The 22,941-nt window shown below is 41.5% G+C and overlaps 1 protein-coding gene across 1 annotated transcript; it reads right to left on the bottom strand.

The window, feature by feature from the left end:
• Nucleotides 1-6,022: 6,022 nt before the first annotated feature.
• LOC113729144 (uncharacterized) lies at nt 6,023-11,597 on the bottom strand. The gene is made up of 3 exons (XM_027253470.2): nt 11,160-11,597; nt 10,166-11,069; nt 6,023-10,119 (listed from the first exon to the last, which is right to left on the bottom strand). Exons 1-3 carry the CDS (start codon nt 11,595-11,597, stop codon nt 6,023-6,025), a joined length of 5,439 nt encoding a protein of 1,812 aa, XP_027109271.2.
• Between the last annotated feature and the right edge of the window lie 11,344 nt (nt 11,598-22,941).

Raw genomic sequence — 22,941 nt, forward strand, 5'->3', positions numbered from 1 at the left:
TCAAATATATACAATGCATATCTCAAATATTACATTTTCAAAAGCTCCATGAATTATATACCACAAGTGAATCGAAAACACACAAGGTACATCTACAGTACTCAAATCTTACAAGGTACATCTCAAATAATACATCAATGCCTCCATGAATTTACATATCACAAGCGTGGAACGTAAACATACACTCGTTTCAATTCCAAACATTCATACAATCCCAACTGTTACACAAGAGGAGTCCAAATTCAAATTGTACAGGAGATAATTCATCTAGTCACACCAATAAAGACTACAAGCACTTTCTTCTGCCTCGAGCCCTGTGGAGGGGAAAAATATTTTGGGGGGAGCAAGAAACTCAGCGAGTGACCATTAAAATCAGTAATCCAACCAGTTTCACAATAGTTCATTTCAATGATGTCATGAATCAGTAATCAAATGTACGTTTATTGCTCTTGTGAGCCAGTGAAATCATTGTACTTAAACATCCGATGCTCAAATTGATCAATTAACAATCAAACAGTAAAAGAGAGCCATTTGTGCTCCAAATAAACAGTGGTGGAGATGTTTGTTCTGAGCACAATACTTCCCAAGAACTCATTGGAGCCAAATCATTTCATGATACACATGCAAGCACTCATGATATTCAATCGAGTATGCAATGCAAGAAATAGTTCGAAAAAGTAACTTTACAAATAGTTATGGAATCACTCACCAACCATAGCTCTTGATCCATCTATCACAGACATTACCTTGTTCAAGTCCAAGCCTTTCATTTCTACCAAGAGTCCACTCATTCAAAGCAATCAAATGCTCTCAAAGATTGGACAGCACTTCCCCGTAATTTCCTTATTTTCCATCCTACAATACATTACCAATCACATCTCAATTCAATCACAATTACACATACAAATCATAGGTCATACAACACACCTAATTAAGCCCACAATGCCCTTCATAGATGGCCAAAAAGATAGTTCCAAAAACCAACCATAATCAAGCCCCAATTCAAAACCCTAAAACTGAAATTATTCTACACAAGCTGGAATTTCCATAATAAACCACAATTAACACACAAAATCTCCATTTTACACTATCTCCAACTATCATTCCACGACCAACCATAATTCACCATATAAAATAAAAAAAATACCAATAACTATGAAATTTATCAAAACTCTACTACAATCCATGAAACCTTCCACAAAATAGTATATATAACATCTCTAATCCATCAATTAACAGTCAATTCAAGTAGATATGATGTTCTTAGCAAGATACCTTCAAACCTCAAGAAAATTGGTAGCTTAGTGCTTTCTCCTCCAAAACAAGTCCACCAATAGCTTTAAACCTCCTTAGTAAGCACTTGTATGGAATAGATTGCAAAACTAGCGGTGAAATCTCAAGTTTTGGTGAAGGAAATCAAAAGAAAAAAAATGGAGTTTTCCTCTCTTGTTCTCCATCTCAAAAGGTTCGGCCAAGCCAAGGAAAGAAATGAGGGAAATCTCAGCCAAAAGCAAGATAAGAACGTTGGAAAACAGCCGGTCAAACCTGGCTGCTGAGGTGCCATGTCACAATCCGGCCAAGGATTGCTGGCCGGATTCGTGGCAGTGGCGAAATCTAATTTTTTCCAAAACCCCTGCTAATCCGACCAAGAATCCGGCAAAGAACTTGCCGGATTTCCAGCCGGATTCTCACTGTTCACCAGAAATTTCCTTTTTTCTTCTTTCGGGCGTCACGAACTCTCCCCCTTGAAAGAATGTCGTCCTCGACATTCCAACTTGTATTAATCAGATCAAAATAGTCCTCGAAAGTCGATCAAGTACAAAGAATCAATCCAATCCCATTTATCACTTAACAATGAGCCAATAGATAGCTAAACAAGTAACCAAATAAAACTTGTACAAGGGCTCGATTCAACCAACCAGCCCTGAGCTGGAATTAAAGTCCCAGATGTTTGGAAAATTCTGGACATGGCTTAGCCTCAAATCGGAGATTTTTCCCCTGGTGGTGCTGGACAACACAACAAATTAGCATACAGCTATACTTCACCAAAGGGTCTCAGTTCAGAAATTTGTCTCTAAGTCTCAGTTCAGGAATTTGCCCTTGGTGGTGCTGGACAATGCCAGAAGCATGGCGGTGCTTGATAACACAACAGGCAATGCCCCACCAGAGAGGCTTAGTTCAAGAAGTTCATCCCTGGTGGTACTGGACAACACAACAGGCATGCCTCGCCAGAAGAATGGTGGTGCTTGATAACACAACAGACAATGCCCCACCAGAGTGGTTCAGTTCAACCGCTTCAGAGGAGTAGTAGCCGGTCTACAACCACACATAAAACATACAAGTTCAAAAGCAGGGTCAATTACTTCAAATTCATGGAGCACGAGTATGAATAAGAACTCACTCGCCTAGCCTATGCCCAGCAATTCACATTCTCAAATAGTCACAGAATTCAAGTCCACTTACAGGTCATATACGAATCAAGCTACTTGCTCATGCGTAAATGAGATACCATATATTCAGTCAAGTCAGGTCCATTAAGTGTGTGTAAGAGCACACTCGCCTAAACAGGTTCAAGTCTCATGTGAGTTCAGCTTAGTCGGTCTCAGGCAGTTCAAGTTTTCCAAATCTCAACATTTACAAATCGGGTGGTGCAAACCTGAATCAAACAAGAAGACTAGAAGAAGGATGCAAAATCAAAATTTTTCTCAACAATTCCGGCCACCACCATAATCTATCAAAACCCTAGCCAAAATCCTATTGGACAAATCCTAGATGACATTCATCACTTTCGCTCAAGAAGAGCACTGTATCCTTTATACACATTCATATAATTGGGACCCTATCTCCACTTGGCCCAAGCTCACTTCGCGCAGAGGCCACGCGAAACTGCTCTGATACCGCCTGCCCAACTCTCGCCGGGACTCACTACAGTCCTCAAATACATACAATGCATATCTCAAATATTACAATTTCAAAAGCTCCAAGAATTTTATACCACAAGTGAATCGAAAACTTACAAGGTACATCTACAACACTCAAATCTTACAAGGTACATCCCAAATAATACATCAATGCCTCCATGAATTTTCAAATCACAAGCGTGGAACGTACACATACACTCGTTTCAATTCCAAACATTCATACAATCCCAACGGTTAAACAAGAGGAGTCCAAATTCAAACTGTACAGGAGATAATTCATCTAGTCACACCAATAAAAACTACAAGCACTTTCTTCTGCCTCGAGCCCTGTGGAGGGAAAAAATATTTTGGGGTGAGCTAGAAACTCAGCGAGTGACCAGTAAAATCAGTAATCCAACCAGTTTCACAATAGTTCATTTCAATGATGTCATGAATCAGTAATCAAATGTACGTTTATTGCTCTTGTGAGCCAGTGAAATCATTGTACTTAAACATCCGATGCTCAAATAGATCAATTAACAATCAAACAGTAAAAGAGAGCCATTTGTGCTCCAAATAAACAGTGATGTAGATGTTTGTTCTGAGCACAGGACTTCCCTAGAACTCATTGGAGCCAAATCATTTCATGATACACATGCAAGCACTCATGATATGCAATCGAGTATGCAATGCAAGAAATAGTTCAAAAAAGTAACTTTGCAAATAGTTATGGAATCACTCACCAACCACAGCTCTTGATCCATCTATCACAGACATTGCCTTGTTCAAGTCCAAGCCTTTCATTTCTACCAAGAGTCCACTCATTCAAAGCAATCAAATGCTCTCAAAGATTGGACAGCACTTTCCCGTAATTTCCTTATTTTCCATCCTACAATACATTACCAATCACATCTCAATTCAATCACAATTACACATACAAATCATAGGTCATACAACACACCTAATTAAACCCACAATGCCCTTCATAGATGGCCAAAAAGATAGTTCCAAAAACCAATCATAATCAAGCCCCAATTCAAAACCCTAAAATTGAAATTATTCTACACAAGCTGGAATTTCCACAATAAACCACAATTAACACACAAAAGCTCCATTTTACACTATCTCCAACAATCATTCCACGACCAACCATAATTCGACATATAAAATAAAAAAAATAGCAATAACTATGAAATTTATCAAAACTCAACTAGAATCCATGAAACCTTCCACAAAATAGTATATATAACATCTCTAATCCACCAATTAACAATCAATTGAAGTAGATATGATGTTCTTAGCAAGATACCTTTAAACCTCAAGAAAATTGGTAGCTTAGTGCTTTCTCCTCCAAAACAACTCCAGTAATAGCTTTAAACCTCTTTAGTGAGCACTTGTACGGAATAGATTGCAAAACTAGCGGTGAAATCTCAAGTTTTGGTGAAGGAAATCAAAAGAAAAAAAATGGAGTTTTCCTCTATTGTTCTCCCTCTCAAAAGGTTCGGCCAAGCCAAGGAAAGAAATGAGGGAAATCTCAGCCAAAAGCAAGATAAGAACGTTGGAAAACAGCCGGTCAAACCTGGCTGCTGAGGTGCCATGTCACAATCCGGCCAAGGATTGCTGGCAGAGGCGAAATCTAATTTTTCCAAAACCCCTGCCAATTCGGCCAAGAACTGGCCGGATTTTCAGCCGGATTCTCACTGTTCACCAGAAATTTCATTTCTTCTTCTTTCGGGCGTCACGAATTCTCCCCATTGAAAGAATGTCATCCTCGACATTCCAACTCGTATTAATCAGATTAAAATAGTCCTCGAAAGTCGGTCAAATACTAAGAATCACTCCAATCCCATTTATCACCTAACAATGAGCCAATAGATAGCTAAACAAGTAACCAAATAAAACATGTACAAGGGCTCGATTCAACCAACCTGCCCTGAGCTGGAATTAAAGTCCCAGATGTTTGGAAAATTCAGGACATGGCTTAGCCTCAAATTGGAGATTTTTTCCCTGGTGGTGCTGGACAACACAACAAATTAGCATACAGCTATACTTCACCAAAGGGTCTCAGTTCAGAAATTTGTCTCTGAGTATCAGTTCAGGAATTTGCCCTTGGTGGTGCTGGACAATGCCAGAAGTATGGCGGTGCTTGATAACACAACAGGCAATGCCCCACCAGAGAGGCTCAGTTCAAGAAGTTCATCCCTGGTGGTACTGGACAACACAACAGGCATGCCTCGCCAGAAGAATGGTGGTGCTTGATAACACAACAGGCAATGCCCCACCAGAGTGGTTCAGTTCAACCGCTTCAGAGGAGTAGTAGCTGGTCTACAACCACACATAAAACATACAAGTTCAAAAGCAGGGTCAATTACTTCAAATTCATGGAGCACGAGTATGAATAAGAACTCACTCGCCTAGCCTATGCCCAGCAATTCACATTCTCAAACAGTCACAGAATTCAAGTCCACTTACAGGTCATATACGAATCAAGCTACTTGCTCATGCGTAAATGAGATACCATATATTCAGTCAAGTCAGGTCCATTAAGTGTACGTAAGAGCACACTCGCCTAAACAGGTTCAAGTCTCATGTGAGTTCAACTTAGTCGGTCTCTGGCAGTTCAAGTTTTCCAAATCTCAACATTTACAAATCGGGTGGTGCAAACCTGAATCAAACAAGAAGACTAGAAGAAGGATGCAAAACCAAAATTTTTCTCAACAATTCCGGCCACCACCATAATCTATCAAAACCCTAGCCAAAATCCTATTGGACAAATCCTAGATGACATTCATCACTTTCGCTCAAGAAGAGCACTGCATCCTTTATGCACATTCATATAATTGGGACCCTATCACCACTTGGCCCAAGCTCACTTCGCGCAGAGATCACGCGAAATAACTCTGATACCACCTGTGACGGCCCCACCTTCCCCTAATGCGAACCGAAGGGTTCGGCGGACCGCCTGCCCAACTCTCGCCGGGACTCACTACAGTCCTCAAATATATATATATTTTTTTATAAAAGGGGAAAACCCCCGATCATTTATTTATTGTAAAGGATAAAACCAAGAAGGTGGAAACAATCCCAACCTTCAATACATGCCGGAGAACTAGGAGCTATTCCTACACAGAAAATCTGCGAATGTATGGATAACCTATTGCATCCAAATTAATCAGCGACCGAACTCTACTTGGAAGCTGCTGAAAAGATTGGAAAGTAACATATGGACTCTCTCGAGATAACGCTGCTAAGCTGTCTGCCACGGCATTCGCCTCATGATGAATATGTGTAATAGACCCCTTCACCTTGCCCAGTAACAAGCAAATTTGACCTAAGACGCTACACAACGGCCACTTACCAACAGATTGACTCTGAACCAACCTTACCAACACTAAGGAATCCACCTCTACCAAAATATCTGACAACCCCGTCTCCATACACCACTGCAGCCCAGTAAACAATGCTAAGCCCTCCGCATATACCACCTCATATTCCCCAAATTCCTTATAAAAAGCACCAAGCATCTTCCCTTCAGAATCACGTATCACCCCACCACCTTTAGCCAAACCATTGATTACACTTGCATCTGTGTTAAGTTTGAACGACCCCCAAGGCGGCTTCATCCATGATATAGCCTTCAGACAGAAGGATTTAGCTGGTTTGATCCGAAAGAAGCGTGCAAAATACGTATCCATATCCCCCTCCAACTGCACTCTGTTTAGCATACATGCCGCCCCCTTAGCAACCAACCACCCATTGGCGTCGAAAATAACTTTGGAATAGACAGGGTGAATATTTCCAAACCGAGCATCATTTCTACTACGCCATAGAAACCATAACACTACCACCGGTATTACACACCGAACATGATCCAATCGGCCATTGCTAGAAGATTGAAACCACACCACTAGCAGTGAAGAAACACATGAAAATGAACGCCACGGAATTCCGCAAGCCAGAAAGAAATGCTGCCAAACCGCACTTGCTAACCTGCCATGTAAAAAAATATGATTCAAAGATTCCACCGCATTACCACAGCAATCACATTTGGAAACCATGGCCATTCCTCTAGACCGGAGCTTGTCGTCCAGAGGGAGGAAGTCAGACAAAACCCTCCAAGCTAAGTACGACATTTTTAACGGGAGCAACGGACACCAAATTCCACGGCAAACCAAAGACATGTTACGCCGCTGTCGAACTAGTTCCCAGGCTGACGACACAGAAAATGTACCATCAGCGGAAGGAGCCCAAATTAACTCGTCCTTAAGTTTCGGATCAACAAGTGTTTGGGAAATAATATTAACAATAGATCGAGGAAGGACCTGGAGGAGACGATCAGTATTCCACCCCGCTGAGGTATAAAACTCAGCTACCAAAAAGTGAGGAGGCGCACCAGTAACCTGTCTGCTAAGAGGTTCATTGAACAGCCATCGATCATACCACAAATCGATGAATCCTTCACCAAGCCGCCAACGAATATTATCCTCAGTGATAGCCCGAACCAAACAGACCCTCTTCCATGTTGCCGACCCCACAGCAGCCGAAACCAAACATGGATGTTGCTCGCCAATGTACTTACGGTGCATAAATCTGGCCCAAAGAGAGCTCTTTTGACGTATTGTCCACCATAATTTCATTGCAAAAGCCCTCTCTAAATCAAATAGAGATCGAAACCCCAACCCCCCTTCTTCAACTGGAAAGCATACTTTTTCCCAAGAGGACCAATGAATCCTCCGACCATCCTTGCCATCCCACAAAAAAGCGTTAAACAACTTGCCCAATCTAAGAAAGACCCCCTTAGGCGGTTTAGTAACCTGCAAGAGGTAAAGAGGCATTGAACTCAACACATGACGAATCAAGATGAGTTTCCCCCCAGCAGACAGAAACCGGGAACTCCAATGATGAAGCTTCGCTCTCACGGAGGCAATTACTCCATCAAATAAGACACTTTTATTACGGCCAAGAGAAAGTGGGACTCCCAAATATTTGACAGGCCAAGGCTGCCCTTGAAATCCCGTTACTTGCTGAATTAATTGGATAACCTCCGAAGGGAGCTTCGACGAACACAGAAACCGACTCTTGGAGAGATTAATTTTTTGGCCAGAAAGAGTTTGATATTCCTGTAGAAAGGACGACACAGCCTGTAGGCATTCAGTCGATGCCCGGGTGAAGATAATCACGTCATCGGCAAACGCAAGAAAAGGGACCAGCCCTCCCTTAGACAAAAATCTAAACGCTGGCGTGCTAGTAAACATCCGCTGAAGACCCCTTCCAAGAAATTCCGAGACAAAAAGGAAAAGAGTGGACGATAACGGATCCCCCTGACGAACCCCTCTAGTCGACTTGAAAAAGCCGGTGAGTTCCCCATTAACCAGGACAGAAAACCAGACGTTGGATATTAACCGAAAAATCAGATCCACTACACCTTCTTTAAAACCAAATTCTCGAAGCATATATAATAAAAACCCCCAGTCCACCCTGTCGTATGCCTTCTCCATATCCAACTTCAAAATTACGTTAGGGTGACGCAGTTTCTTGTCCAAATCCAGAATTAATTCCTGAGCTAGCAAAACATTATCTTGTATTCCCCTGCCCGGGATAAAGCCAGTCTGAAACTCTAAAATCAACCTAGGAAGGAGCTGGTTGATACGGGTGGACAAAATCTTAGAAATGATCTTTGCACTAACATTAGCTAAACTTATTGGTCGGAAATCTTTCCACTCACATGCACCTTCCCTCTTGGGAAGTAAAATGATCGTCGTACTGGAAAATCCGCGGGGCATTGTGGCACCAGCAAAAAAATCCTGCACCCCGTCCATGAAGTCATCTCTTATACACTCCCAACAACTTTGATAAAAGCCCCCTCTAAACCCATCAGGCCCCGTAGCGCTCTGAGGGTCCATTGAGCACACCACCGTATAAACTTCATCCACCGTTGGAGATTTCAGCAGCATGTCATTCTCCTCTTGCGTAAGCTTAGGCAGCTCAAGTGACGGTCTGCTCCCAGAACAAACATCGCGGTCTGCTGTGAACAAAGAGGAGAAAAAATCAGTCGCTGACAGCTTAATATCCTCGATACTATCAAACCAACTGTCCCCGGTGCCCCTAATCCGTGCAATAAAATTAGAGCTGCGTTTCTGCTTAACCGTTGCATGGAAAAAAGAGGTATTCGCATCGCCCTCTTTGATCCATTTGATCGTTGCCTTCTGTCTCCAGAATTCACATTCTAACGCTAGCTCCCGAGAATGAATTGCCCGTGCCTCATGTACTGCCGACCTAGACAACATGTCCCTATTTTGATCATACAACAATTCCTTGGCCAATAGGTTATCCGCTGCCACTTTGACCCGTTGAGAGACATTCCCAAAAACATCCACATTCCATCCAACTAAAACTCTCTTAACCACCTTCAATTTATTAAAAAATTTCTGCATTCCAATTCCAGCAACAGGGTGAGCCCAAGCAGACCTTACTGTTTGTTGAAAAGTAGGATGACTCCGCCAAACATTAAGAAATCGAAAGGAAGACCGCCGCGTTGTCATACTTCCTCCCTTAACCAGCAACGGACAATGATCAGACCGCCCTCGCTGAAGATGAGCAACTCGAGTCAGCTCAATAGAAGACAGCCAAACAGCATTAACGACCGCTCGATCAAGCCGCTGCCACATACGCCCATTTGTCCATGTGCAGGCAGACCCATCAAACTGAACTGGAAATAGTCCACTCCGATTTAATGCAGAGTTAAATTCTTCCAGATCACGAATATTCGGGGCTGAACCTCCAATCCTTTCCTCCGCTGAAGAAATAACGTTGTAATCCCCTACGGCCATCCATGGGAGCGTAACAGACGTTGAAAATTGCTCCAGAGCCTCCCATAACTGTCGCCTACCAATTCTGTTACACCTCGCGTAAACAGCCGAAATAAAAATGGAAGAACCAGAGGGGAAAGACACATGTATATGGACCACCTGATCCGCAGCTTCTACAAAAGAATATCGCGCATCTGAACACCAGAATATCCAAATTTTGTTATGCACGAAGGACTGAGCAAAATCAAAACCCAAGAACAGCTGCACACTCTCCAAATGGGAGACATTAGCTAATGGTTCCAAGAGAATCAGTAAACGAATATCGTTTGATCTACAAGCGCAACGAATATGCCGCAACGACTCCTTATTCGCAGCACCACGAATGTTCCACACCATAAACTTAATCGGATCTAACATTATGAGACCGAAGGTTATAACGAGCAGATGAAATCTTACCTTCTCTTTTCCTGGTCTGCCGACCACGAGTCTTGTGACCTTGGACCAAATTTTGCAGTAATTGAGTGTCTGTATCATCCAGAAGTGCTCCAGGGACAACCGGGTCATCACATAACTTAGAAGCTGTGATTCTGCTGGCCAGCCGATCCCCAAAATTTTTTAACTCATCCAAAGAAATACTTTTCAACCCTAACTGCCCTTCGGAGTTATAGCACACTAGACGAGCATGACCTTCATGCCGTCGAGGAGAGAGTGAACAAGCCCGCGCATGCTGCGGCATTGCAGTCACAGACTTAGTCAACAAAATATCATCTCGGTCGAAAGAAGGGATTGTGTCCGATAAAGCTTTAACCGGAGAAGAAGAATCCAGGGGAAAACGGGTCAGTACAGGGATATCATTCTGCGTATCCGCAGCACCCCCCCGGTATGAATCAGGGAGAACGGGATCTTGAGCATGAACATTAGCCTGAGTAGGGCTACTCCTAACAGGGTTCGACGATGACGATGGAATACCAGCAATGGAGACATCTGCAGCGGGATTACTGTTTTCCCGCACTTGTACCCTTGGGACTATCACAAGCCCTGAATCCACCACAGGAAGAGATTCATCGACAGCCGGGCCTCCCTTTGGTTGAAAGACTTGCCTGACTTGAGTCGAAGCTGATGGTCTAGCACGTCGCACAGGCCGCAATTCCGGATGTTTCTGATGACAGGTACTTTCAACATGACCAATTGACGAGCAAAAAACGCAATACGAAGGATATTCTTCATACTCAATTTTCTGCCAAAAACCCCACTGGTCATCTCCGATCCAAATCCTGGATCTTGGAGAATGCAATACATCGACTTCCAATAATATACGCGCTACAGACGGACGCTTCAGCGAAGCCGTAGCTTCATCCACCTTTAATGGGCGGCCAAGTAAGTTACCCAGCTTAAGCAGAAATTGCTTTTAAAAAAACGGCAATGGAAGACCTGGGAAATTGACCCAAACTGGCGCGATGGACGACTCTGCTCCCGGTTTAAAATCGATTGTCCATTTCGACAGGGACATATGAAATTTGCCAATGTACCAAGACTTGCGACACCAGAGTCTGGTGTAATCCTCCTCCACGGAAGGCCGTAAAAGAATATGCTTGGAATCTAATAACCCTATCGGACACTCACCCCTCAGCCCCAAAGAAACGATAAATTTGTGAATAATCTCCATGGAAGGGCGACCAACTGCAAACCTGCCAACCAGTGCATTAGAATAAGGTGCTGCTATCTGTATCATATCTTGACGGGAAATCACCAACGAAGGCTCCCCCTTGTAAGTACTGAGATGGCCAATGCCAGAGGACGAAGAAGACTGAGATTGAGAAAGAATGGTGGCAAACGTCTTTGTAGGACGAGCAAGAAACGGCGCCTCCCCATGCTGGGGAGCCGCCATGAAACCCTACTAAACTTGCAAAGCCCGAAAATGGTGAGGAAGCCCGAATATAGAGAGAAAGCCCGAATGTTGAAAACTAAAGCCGTTAGCTAATCGTCCTCAAATATATACAATGCATATCTCAAATATTACATTTTCAAAAGCTCCATGAATTATATACCACAAGTGAATCGAAAACACACAAGGTACATCTACAGTACTCAAATCTTACAAGGTACATCTCAAATAATACATCAATGCCTCCATGAATTTACATATCACAAGCGTGAAACGTACACATACACTCGTTTCAATTCCAAACATTCATACAATCCCAACTGTTACACAAGAGGAGTCCAAATTCAAACTGTACAGGAGATAATTCATCTAGTCACACCAATAAAGACTACAAGTACTTTCTTCTGCCTCGAGCCCTGTGGAGGGGAAAAATATTTCGGGGCGAGCAAGAAACTCCGCGAGTGACCAGTAAAATCAGTAATCCAACCAGTTTCACAATAGTTCATTTCAATGATGTCATGAATCAGTAATCAAATGTACGTTTATTGCTCTTGTGAGCCAGTAAAATCATTGTACTTAAACATCCGATGCTCAAATAGATCAATTAACAATCAAACAGTAATAGAGAGCCATTTGTGCTCGAAATAAACAGTGGTGGAGATGTTTGTTCTAAGCACAAGACTTCCCAATAACTCATTGGAGCCAAATCATTTCGTGATACACATGCAAGCACTCATGATATGCAATCGAGTATGCAATGCAAGAAATAGTTTGAAAAAGTAACTTTGCAAATAGTTATGGAATCACTCACCAGCCACAGCTCTTGATCCATCTATCACAGACATTGCCTTGTTCAAATCCAAGCCTTTCATTTCTACCAAAAGTCCACTCATTCAAAGCAATCAAATGCTCTCAATGATTGGACAGCACTTCCCCGTAATTTCCTTATTTTCCATCCTACAATAAATTACCAATCACATCTCAATTCAATCACAATTACACATACAAATCATAGGTCATACAACACACCTAATTAATCCCACAATGCCCTTCATAGATGGCCAAAAAGATAGTTCCAAAAACCAACCATAATCAAGCCCCAATTCAAAACCCTAAAACTGAAATTATTCTACACAAGCTGGAATTTCCATAATAAACCACAATTAACACACAAAATCTCCATTTTACACTATCTCCAACTATCATTCCACGACCAACCATAATTCACCATATAAAATAAAAAAAATACCAATAACAATGAAATTTATCAAAACTCTACTACAATCCATGAAACCTTCCACAAAATAGTATATATAACATCTCTAATCCATCAATTAACAATCAATTCAAGTAGATATGATGTCTGTGACAGCCCCACCTTCCCCTAAGGCGAACCAAAGGGGTTAGCGGACTGCCTGCCCAGCTCTCGCCAGGACTACGGGCAGATACACGCGATCTAAAACGTTTCGGGAAAGTAAAAGCGCACTCGGACAAGTCGAATCGATCCGAAAGTCAACGAAACATCAACCAGACATAAATACATGGAAATTCAATATTTACAACCACATTGGCATGTCAAAAGCTATTCATCATAGATACACATATTCGGTTTGCCAATCAAAAGATGAACCCAATACACATTAGGGTTTCATGCAAAGAGCTATTCAAAATAGACATATACATGGCTCAATTTGGCAACCAACAAGTATGATCTTCCAAAATGATCATTTTCCTGTAAGGAAAACAAATGGAACGGAGTGAGCTAAAGCTCAGTGAGTTACTACCACATAAGCAACAAAGATCACTTAAGCATAACCGTTCATTTCAAGTATACAAATAAGAAGCAAAATAAATCGGTAAAAGGATACGGACGGCTCTCAAGAGCCCATTTCCACGCTTGCATTCTTGATCCAACCTTATTGACCCTCCGTCAATGTTAAAAGTACCAAACCGTAGACCTCACTTCACTTCCATTCCTTCCACCCAACATACCCCAACCGGGCCCGCACTCCAAGCAGTAACTTTAGGTGATACTCGAGTACACCGGAACCAAAGGTCTCATTACCACAAGATTCCCATTTCAGTCCCCGTGGCTAGTCAATTTTCACGACCAAGCCCTCGCTGGCTCGATTCAAGTGACTACCAACGGGGTCGAGCTCAGTAGTACAGTAGGGCCGTTGGATACTCGTCCAACCGACACCCAAACAATTTCCCATGAATGGAATTCAATATCTCATATAGCAAGTGCAATAATACAGTGAAACGGTAAACAGTCATTCACAGGAATAAAAGGAATGAGGGCGGTCAAGTACACCCTCACCCTAATCATTTCCAATAGCCAAACAAGCCTTCAAGGCATCACAATCACATATAGCAAAGCCACATTAGAAACATCCAAGTGAGTAGTATACTCACCACTCACGTAGGTGAGGTTTCATGCACCGCCGTCCAAAGTACGTCGTGCACTAACGTCACGCCCTAGAACATGTAAACAAATACCATAAGACTCGATAACGAGTCATAAAGCCATACCAATCACAACCCCAATAGGGTTTCACATGCATATATAAGCATAATAGCAAACCAGAAATTTCAGCAATGCACTAACTTGACCTCAACAAAAAAAATAGTTTTCGTCTTCCTTTTGCGGTAATGGCACAAAATACTCTACGCTTATCGGATGAGGGTGTAAGACCCACCATCTCGAAGCTAAAAGACAGGGCTACAACAATGTAGAAGGCCACTCAGTCCAAATCCTAGCACAACTAGGTCAAAAATGCAGAATACCAAACCAGAACCGTAATTGCAGGTTCACAAATCACACTATGCTGTAATTAGTCCAACTCAGTCTATACAGGTCCAAATGCATTGATTCCAAAGGCATGCGGTAGCTAAGACATCAAGCTAAATTTCATCAGAAGACACCAACATCCAAATCCAAACCAATTCCAGTCAAAACAGACGATTACAAGCGCAGTTTGCACATTCTGATCAACCAGAATAGCAACAGTAAAATCGACATATCTCATTCTACACTACTCCAATTACCCTGAAATTTTACAGGCACCTCAAACACATCAATACCTACAATTTTCATGTTTTAAGAAAAGGCCAATTCAGCCACTAACCATATGATCCAAAACCGGACAGAAAAGGGGGTTATGAAACCCTAACTTTTCACATTTCAATCCAAACCCAAAATTGGTTGCAATTATCAATCATTCACACCTACTAGAGTCATAACCCCTCATTACCAACCATCATAAATAACCACAACACCATGATCACATTAAACCAGAAAATTTCTCAAAAAAATAAAAACTTCACCAATTCATCTCAAACCAAGAAATCAATCACAAATTTCAACACTTTAGCCACCACTAGGCACAAATTAAACATCATTAAGTCTAGGAGGAAGTGTAATCACCACTTACCTAGTAAACAAGAGAGAGGGAGTTGTAGAACACCTTAGCTTCTCCAAAAAACTTCACCAAAACACTCACTAGCACCAAATGGAAGAATTGTATGGAGTAGAAACAAGTTTAGGCAAGTGGTTTGGATGATTTGAGCTAGTTGGGAACTTGAAAATTGAAGAAGTTTTCTTCCTTCTTGAGCTTAAGAGGGCGGCCACCAAGGAGTAAGAAATGGTGATTTTTGTGGTTAATTTTAAGATATTTAACCAATTAGTCAAAAGGTCAAAAACAAGAATAGTAAATCATAAATCACCACCAACCATATAATGACACATGTCACTACTTTAAATGCATTTCTATCCTTCTTTCCCCCTCTCACATCAATCACTTCACATTCTCTACTTATCTCTTAACACCCGATAAATTTTACACAGTATCCGAAACTTAACCTTATTGGCCGAATTTTTCCGAACTTTTCGCACTAGTGGGGCCCACGTCCATAATCTATCCGTAATTTTTCAAAAACTACCCAATGCTAGAAAAATCATCTAAAAACTATAATTACTCATAAAATCCACCAAGAAAATTTTCCTAAGCCATAAAATGCAGAAAACATGCAATTAAAGGGGAAAACCCTAGGAAAATTATTAGGGAAACTACGGGTTCTCACAATGTTCTTAGCAAGATACCTTCAAACCTCAAGAAAATTGGTAGCTTAGTGCTTTCTCCTCCAAAACAAGTCCACCAATAGCTTTAAACCTCCTTAGTAAGCACTTGTATGGAATAGATTGCAAAACTAGCGGTGAAATCTCAAGTTTTGGTGAAGGAAATCAAAAGAAAAAAAATGGAGTTTTCCTCTCTTGTTCTCCCTCTCAAAAGGTTCGGCCAAGCCAAGGAAAGAAATGAGGGAAATCTCAGCCAAAAGCAAGATAAGAACGTTGGAAAACAACCGGTCAAACCTGGCCGCTGAGGTGCCATGTCACAATCCGGCCAAGGATTGCTGGCCGGATTCGTGGCAGTGGCGAAATCTAATTTTTTCCAAAACCCCTGCCAATCCGACCAAGAATCCGGCAAAGAACTTGCCGGATTTCCAGCCGGATTCTCACTGTTCACCAGAAATTTCCTTTCTTCTTCTTTCGGGCGTCACGAACTCTCCCCCTTGAAAGAATGTCGTCCTCGACATTCCAACTTGTATTAATCAGATCAAAATAGTCCTCGAAAGTCGATCAAGTACAAAGAATCAATCCAATCCCATTTATCACTTAACAATGAGCCAATAGATAGCTAAACAAGTAAACAAATAAAACTTGTACAAGGGCTCGATTCAACCAACCAGCCCTAAGCTGGAATTAAAGTCCCAGATGTTTGGAAAATTCAGGACATGGCTTAGCCTCAAATCGGAGATTTTTCCCCTGGTGGTGCTGGACAACACAACAAATTAGCATACAACTATACTTCACCAAAGGGTCTCAGTTCAGAAATTTGTCTCTGAGTCTCAGTTCAGGAATTTGCCCTTGGTGGTGCTGGACAATGCCAGAAGCATGACGGTGCTTGATAACACAACAGGCAATGCCCCACCAGAGAGGCTCAGTTCAAGAAGTTCATCCCTGGTAGTACTGGACAACACAACAGGCATGCCTCGCCAGAAGAATGGTGGTGCTTGATAACACAACAGGCAATGCCCCACCAGAGTGGTTCAGTTCAACCGCTTCAGAGGAGTAGTAGCCGGTCTACAACCACACATAAAACATACAAGTTCAAAAGCAGGGTCAATTACTTCAAATTCATCGAGCACGAGTATGAATAAGAACTCACTCGCCTAGCCTATGCCCAGCAATTCACATTCTCAAACAGTCACAGAATTCAAGTCCACTTACAGGTCATATACGAATCAAGCTACTTGCTCATGCGTAAATGAGATACCATATATTCAGTCAAGTCAGGTCCATTAAGTGTGTGTAAGAGCACACTCGCCTAAACAGGTTCAAGTCTCATGTGAGTTCAGCTTAGTCGGTCTCAGGCAGTTCAAGTTTTCCAAATCTCAACATTTACAAATCGGGTGGTGCAAACCTGAATCAAACAAGAAGACTAGAAGAAGGATGCAAAATCAAAATTTTTCTCAACAATTCCGGCCACCACCATAATCTATCAAAACCCTAGCCAAAATCCTATTGGACAAATCCTAGATGACATTCATCACTTTCGCTCAAAAAGAGCACTGCATCCTTAATACACATTCATATAATTGGGACCCTATCTCCACTTGGCCCAAACTCACTTCGTGCAGAGACCACGCGAAACTGTTCTGATACCGCCTGCCCAACTCTCGCCGGGACTCACTACAGTCCTCAAATACATACAATGCATATCTCAAATATTACAATTTCAAAAGCTCCAAGAATTTTATACCACAAGTGAATCGAAAACTTACAAGGTACATCTACAACACTCAAATCTTACAAGGTACATCCCAAATAATACATCAATGCCTCCATGAATTTTCAAATCACAAGCGTGGAACGTACACATACACTCGTTTCAATTCCAAACATTCATACAATCCCAACGGTTACACAAGAGGAGTCCAAATTCAAAGTGTACAGGAGATAATTCATCTAGTCACACCAATAAAAACTACAAGCACTTTCTTCTGCCTCGAGCCCTGTGGAGGGGAAAAATATTTTGGGGTGAGCTAGAAACTCAGCGAGTGACCAGTAAAATCAGTAATCCAACCAGTTTCACAATAGTTCATTTCAATGATGTCATGAATCAGTAATCAAATGTACGTTTATTGCTCTTGTGAGCCAGTGAAATCATTGTACTTAAACATCCGATGCTCAAATAGATCAATTAACAATCAAACAGTAAAAGAGAGCCATTTGTGCTCCAAATAAACAGTGACGGAGATGTTTGTTCTGAGCACAAGACTTCCCAAGAACTCATTGGAGCCAAATCATTTCATGATACACATGCAAGCACTCATGATATGCAATCGAGTATGCAATGCAAGAAATAGGTCAAAAAAGTAACTTTGCAAATAGTTATGGAATCACTCACCAACCACAGCTCTTGATCCATCTATCACAGACATTACCTTGTTCAAGTCCAAGCCTTTCATTTCTACCAAGAGTCCACTCATTCAAAGCAATCAAATGCTCTCAAAGATTGGACAGCACTTCCCCGTAATTTCCTTATTTTCCATCCTACAATACATTACCAATCACATCTCAATTCAATCACAATTACACATACAAATCATAGGTCATACAACACACCTAATTAAGCCCACAATGCCCTTCATAGATGGCCAAAAAGATAGTTCCAAAAACCAACCATAATCAAGCCCCAATTCAAAACCCTAAAACTGAAATTATTCTACACAAGCTGGAATTTCCACAATAAACCACAATTAACACACAAAAGCTCCATTTTACACTATCTCCAACTATCATTCCACGACCAACCATAATTCGACATATAAAATAAAAAAAATACCAATAACTATGAAATTTATCGAAACTCAACTAGAATCCATGAAACCTTCCACAAAATAGTATATATAACATCTCTAATCCACCAATTAACAATCAATTGAAGTAGATATGATGTTCTTAGCAAGATACCTTCAAACCTCAAGAAAATTGGTAGCTTAGTGCTTTCTCCTCCAAAACAACTCCAGTAATAGCTTTAAACCTCTTTAGTGAGCACTTGTACGGAATAGATTGCAAAACTAGCGGTGAAATCTCAAGTTTTGGTGAAGGAAATCAAAAGAAAAAAAATGGAGTTTTCCTCTATTGTTCTCCCTCTCAAAAGGTTCGGCCAAGCCAAGGAAAGAAATGAGGGAAATCTCAGCAAAAAGCAAGATAAGAACGTTGGAAAACAGCCGGTCAAACCTGGCTGCTAAGGTGCCATGTCACAATCCGGCCAAGGATTGCTGGTAGAGGCGAAATCTAATTTTTCCAAAATCCCTGCCAATTAGGCCAAGAACTGGCCGGATTTCCAGCCGGATTCTCACTGTTCACTAGAAATTTCATTTCTTCTTCTTTCGGGCGTCACGAACTCTCCCCATTGAAAGAATGTCATCCTCGACATTCCAACTCGTATTAATCAGATTAAAATAGTCCTCGAAAGTCGGTCAAATACTAAGAATCACTCCAATCCCATTTATCACCTAACAATGAGCCAATAGATAGCTAAACAAGTAACCAAATAAAACATGTACAAGGGCTCGATTCAACCAACCAGCCCTGAGCTGGAATTAAAGTCCCAGATGTTTGGAAAATTCAGGACATGGCTTAGCCTCAAATCGGAGATTTTTCCCCTGGTGGTGCAGGACAACACAACAAATTAGCATACAACTATACTTCACCAAAGGGTTTCAGTTCAGAAATTTGTCTCTGAGTATCAGTTCAGGAATTTGCCCTTGGTGGTGCTGGACAATGCCTGAAGCATGGCGGTGCTTGATAACACAACAGGCAATGCCCCACCAGAGAGGATCAGTTCAAGAAGTTCATCCCTGGTGGTACTGGACAACACAACAGACATGCCTCGCCAGAAGAATGGTTGTGCTTGATAACACAACAGGCAATGCCCCACCAGAGTGGTTCAGTTCAACCGCTTCAGAGGAGTAGGAGCTGGTCTACAACTACACATAAAACATACAAGTTCAAAAGCAGGGTCAATTACTTCAAATTCATGGAGCACGAGTATGAATAAGAACTCACTCGCCTAGCCTATGCCCAGCAATTCACATTCTCAAACAGTCACAGAATTCAAGTCCACTTACAGGTCATATACGAATCAAGCTACTTGCTCATGCGTAAATGAGATACCATATATTCAGTCAAGTCAGGTCCATTAAGTGTACGTAAGAGCACACTCGCCTAAACAGGTTCAAGTCTCATGTGAGTTCAGCTTAGTCGGTCTCAGGCAGTTCAAGTTTTCCAAATCTCAACATTTACAAATCGGGTGGTGCAAACCTGAATCAAACAAGAAGACTAGAAGAAGGATGCAAAACCAAAATTTTTCTCAACAATTCCGGCCACCACCATAATCTATCAAAACCCTAGCCATAATCCTATTGGACAAATCCTAGATGACATTCATCACTTTCGCTCAAGAAGAGCACTGCATCCTTTATGCACATTCATATAATTGGGACCCTATCACCACTTGGCCCAAGCTCACTTCGCGCAGAGACCACGCGAAACAGCTCTGATACCACCTGTGACGGCCCCACCTTCCCCTAAAGCGAACCGAAGGGTTCGGCGGACCGCCTGCCCAACTCTCGCCGGGACTCACTACAGTCCTCAAATATATACAATGCATATCTCAAATATTACATTTTCAAAAGCTCCATGAATTATATACCACAAGTGAATCGAAAACACACAAGGTACATCTACAGTACTCAAATCTTACAAGGTACATCTCAAATAATACATCAATGCCTCCATGAATTTACATATCACAAGCGTGGAACGTAAACATACACTCGTTTCAATTCCAAACATTCATACAATCCCAACTGTTACACAAGAGGAGTCCAAATTCAAATTGTACAGGAGATAATTCATCTAGTCACACCAATAAAGACTACAAGCACTTTCTTCTGCCTCGAGCCCTGTGGAGGGGAAAAATATTTTGGGGGGAGCAAGAAACTCAGCGAGTGACCATTAAAATCAGTAATCCAACCAGTTTCACAATAGTTCATTTCAATGATGTCATGAATCAGTAATCAAATGTACGTTTATTGCTCTTGTGAGCCAGTGAAATCATTGTACTTAAACATCCGATGCTCAAATTGATCAATTAACAATCAAACAGTAAAAGAGAGCCATTTGTGCTCCAAATAAACAGTGGTGGAGATGTTTGTTCTGAGCACAATACTTCCCAAGAACTCATTGGAGCCAAATCATTTCATGATACACATGCAAGCACTCATGATATTCAATCGAGTATGCAATGCAAGAAATAGTTCGAAAAAGTAACTTTACAAATAGTTATGGAATCACTCACCAACCATAGCTCTTGATCCATCTATCACAGACATTACCTTGTTCAAGTCCAAGCCTTTCATTTCTACCAAGAGTCCACTCATTCAAAGCAATCAAATGCTCTCAAAGATTGGACAGCACTTCCCCGTAATTTCCTTATTTTCCATCCTACAATACATTACCAATCACATCTCAATTCAATCACAATTACACATACAAATCATAGGTCATACAACACACCTAATTAAGCCCACAATGCCCTTCATAGATGGCCAAAAAGATAGTTCCAAAAACCAACCATAATCAAGCCCCAATTCAAAACCCTAAAACTGAAATTATTCTACACAAGCTGGAATTTCCATAATAAACCACAATTAACACACAAAATCTCCATTTTACACTATCTCCAACTATCATTCCACGACCAACCATAATTCACCATATAAAATAAAAAAAATACCAATAACTATGAAATTTATCAAAACTCTACTACAATCCATGAAACCTTCCACAAAATAGTATATATAACATCTCTAATCCATCAATTAACAGTCAATTCAAGTAGATATGATGTTCTTAGCAAGATACCTTCAAACCTCAAGAAAATTGGTAGCTTAGTGCTTTCTTCTCCAAAACAACTCCAGTAATAGCTTTAAACCTCTTTAGTGAGCACTTGTACGGAATAGATTGCAAAACTAGCGGTGAAATCTCAAGTTTTGGTGAAGGAAATCAAAAGAAAAAAAAAGGAGTTTTCCTCTCTTGTTCTCCCTCTCAAAAGGTTCGGCCAAGCCAAGGAAAGAAATGAGGGAAATCTCAGCCAAAAGCAAGATAAGAACGTTGGAAAACAGCCGGTCAAACCTGGCTGCTGAGGTGCCATGTCACAATCCGGCCAAGGATTGCTAGCCGGATTCGTGGCAGAGGCGAAATCTAATTTTTTCCAAAACCCCTGCCAATTCGGCCAAGAACTGGCCGGATTTCCAGCCGGATTCTCACTGTTCACCAGAAATTTCCTTTCTTCTTCTTTCGGGCGTCACGAACTCTCCCCCTTGAAAGAATGTCGTCCTCGACATTCCAACTTGTATTAATCAGATCAAAATAGTCCTCGAAAGTCGATCAAGTACAAAGAATCAATCCAATCCCATTTATCACTTAACAATGAGCCAATAGATAGCTAAACAAGTAAACAAATAAAACTTGTACAAGGGCTCGATTCAACCAACCAGCCCTAAGCTGGAATTAAAGTCCCAGATGTTTGGAAAATTCAGGACATGGCTTAGCCTCAAATCGGAGATTTTTCCCCTGGTGGTGCTGGACAACACAACAAATTAGCATACAACTATACTTCACCAAAGGGTCTCAGTTCAGAAATTTGTCTCTGAGTCTCAGTTCAGGAATTTGCCCTTGGTGGTGCTGGACAATGCCAGAAGCATGACGGTGCTTGATAACACAACAGGCAATGCCCCACCAGAGAGGCTCAGTTCAAGAAGTTCATCCCTGGTAGTACTGGACAACACAACAGGCATGCCTCGCCAGAAGAATGGTGGTGCTTGATAACACAACAGGCAATGCCCCACCAGAGTGGTTCAGTTCAACCGCTTCAGAGGAGTAGTAGCCGGTCTACAACCACACATAAAACATACAAGTTCAAAAGCAGGGTCAATTACTTCAAATTCATCGAGCACGAGTATGAATAAGAACTCACTCGCCTAGCCTATGCCCAGCAATTCACATTCTCAAACAGTCACAGAATTCAAGTCCACTTACAGGTCATATACGAATCAAGCTACTTGCTCATGCGTAAATGAGATACCATATATTCAGTCAAGTCAGGTCCATTAAGTGTGTGTAAGAGCACACTCGCCTAAACAGGTTCAAGTCTCATGTGAGTTCAGCTTAGTCGGTCTCAGGCAGTTCAAGTTTTCCAAATCTCAACATTTA

Source organism: Coffea arabica, chromosome 2e (assembly GCF_036785885.1).
Source record: "Coffea arabica cultivar ET-39 chromosome 2e, Coffea Arabica ET-39 HiFi, whole genome shotgun sequence".
Lineage (NCBI taxonomy): Eukaryota > Viridiplantae > Streptophyta > Magnoliopsida > Gentianales > Rubiaceae > Coffea > Coffea arabica.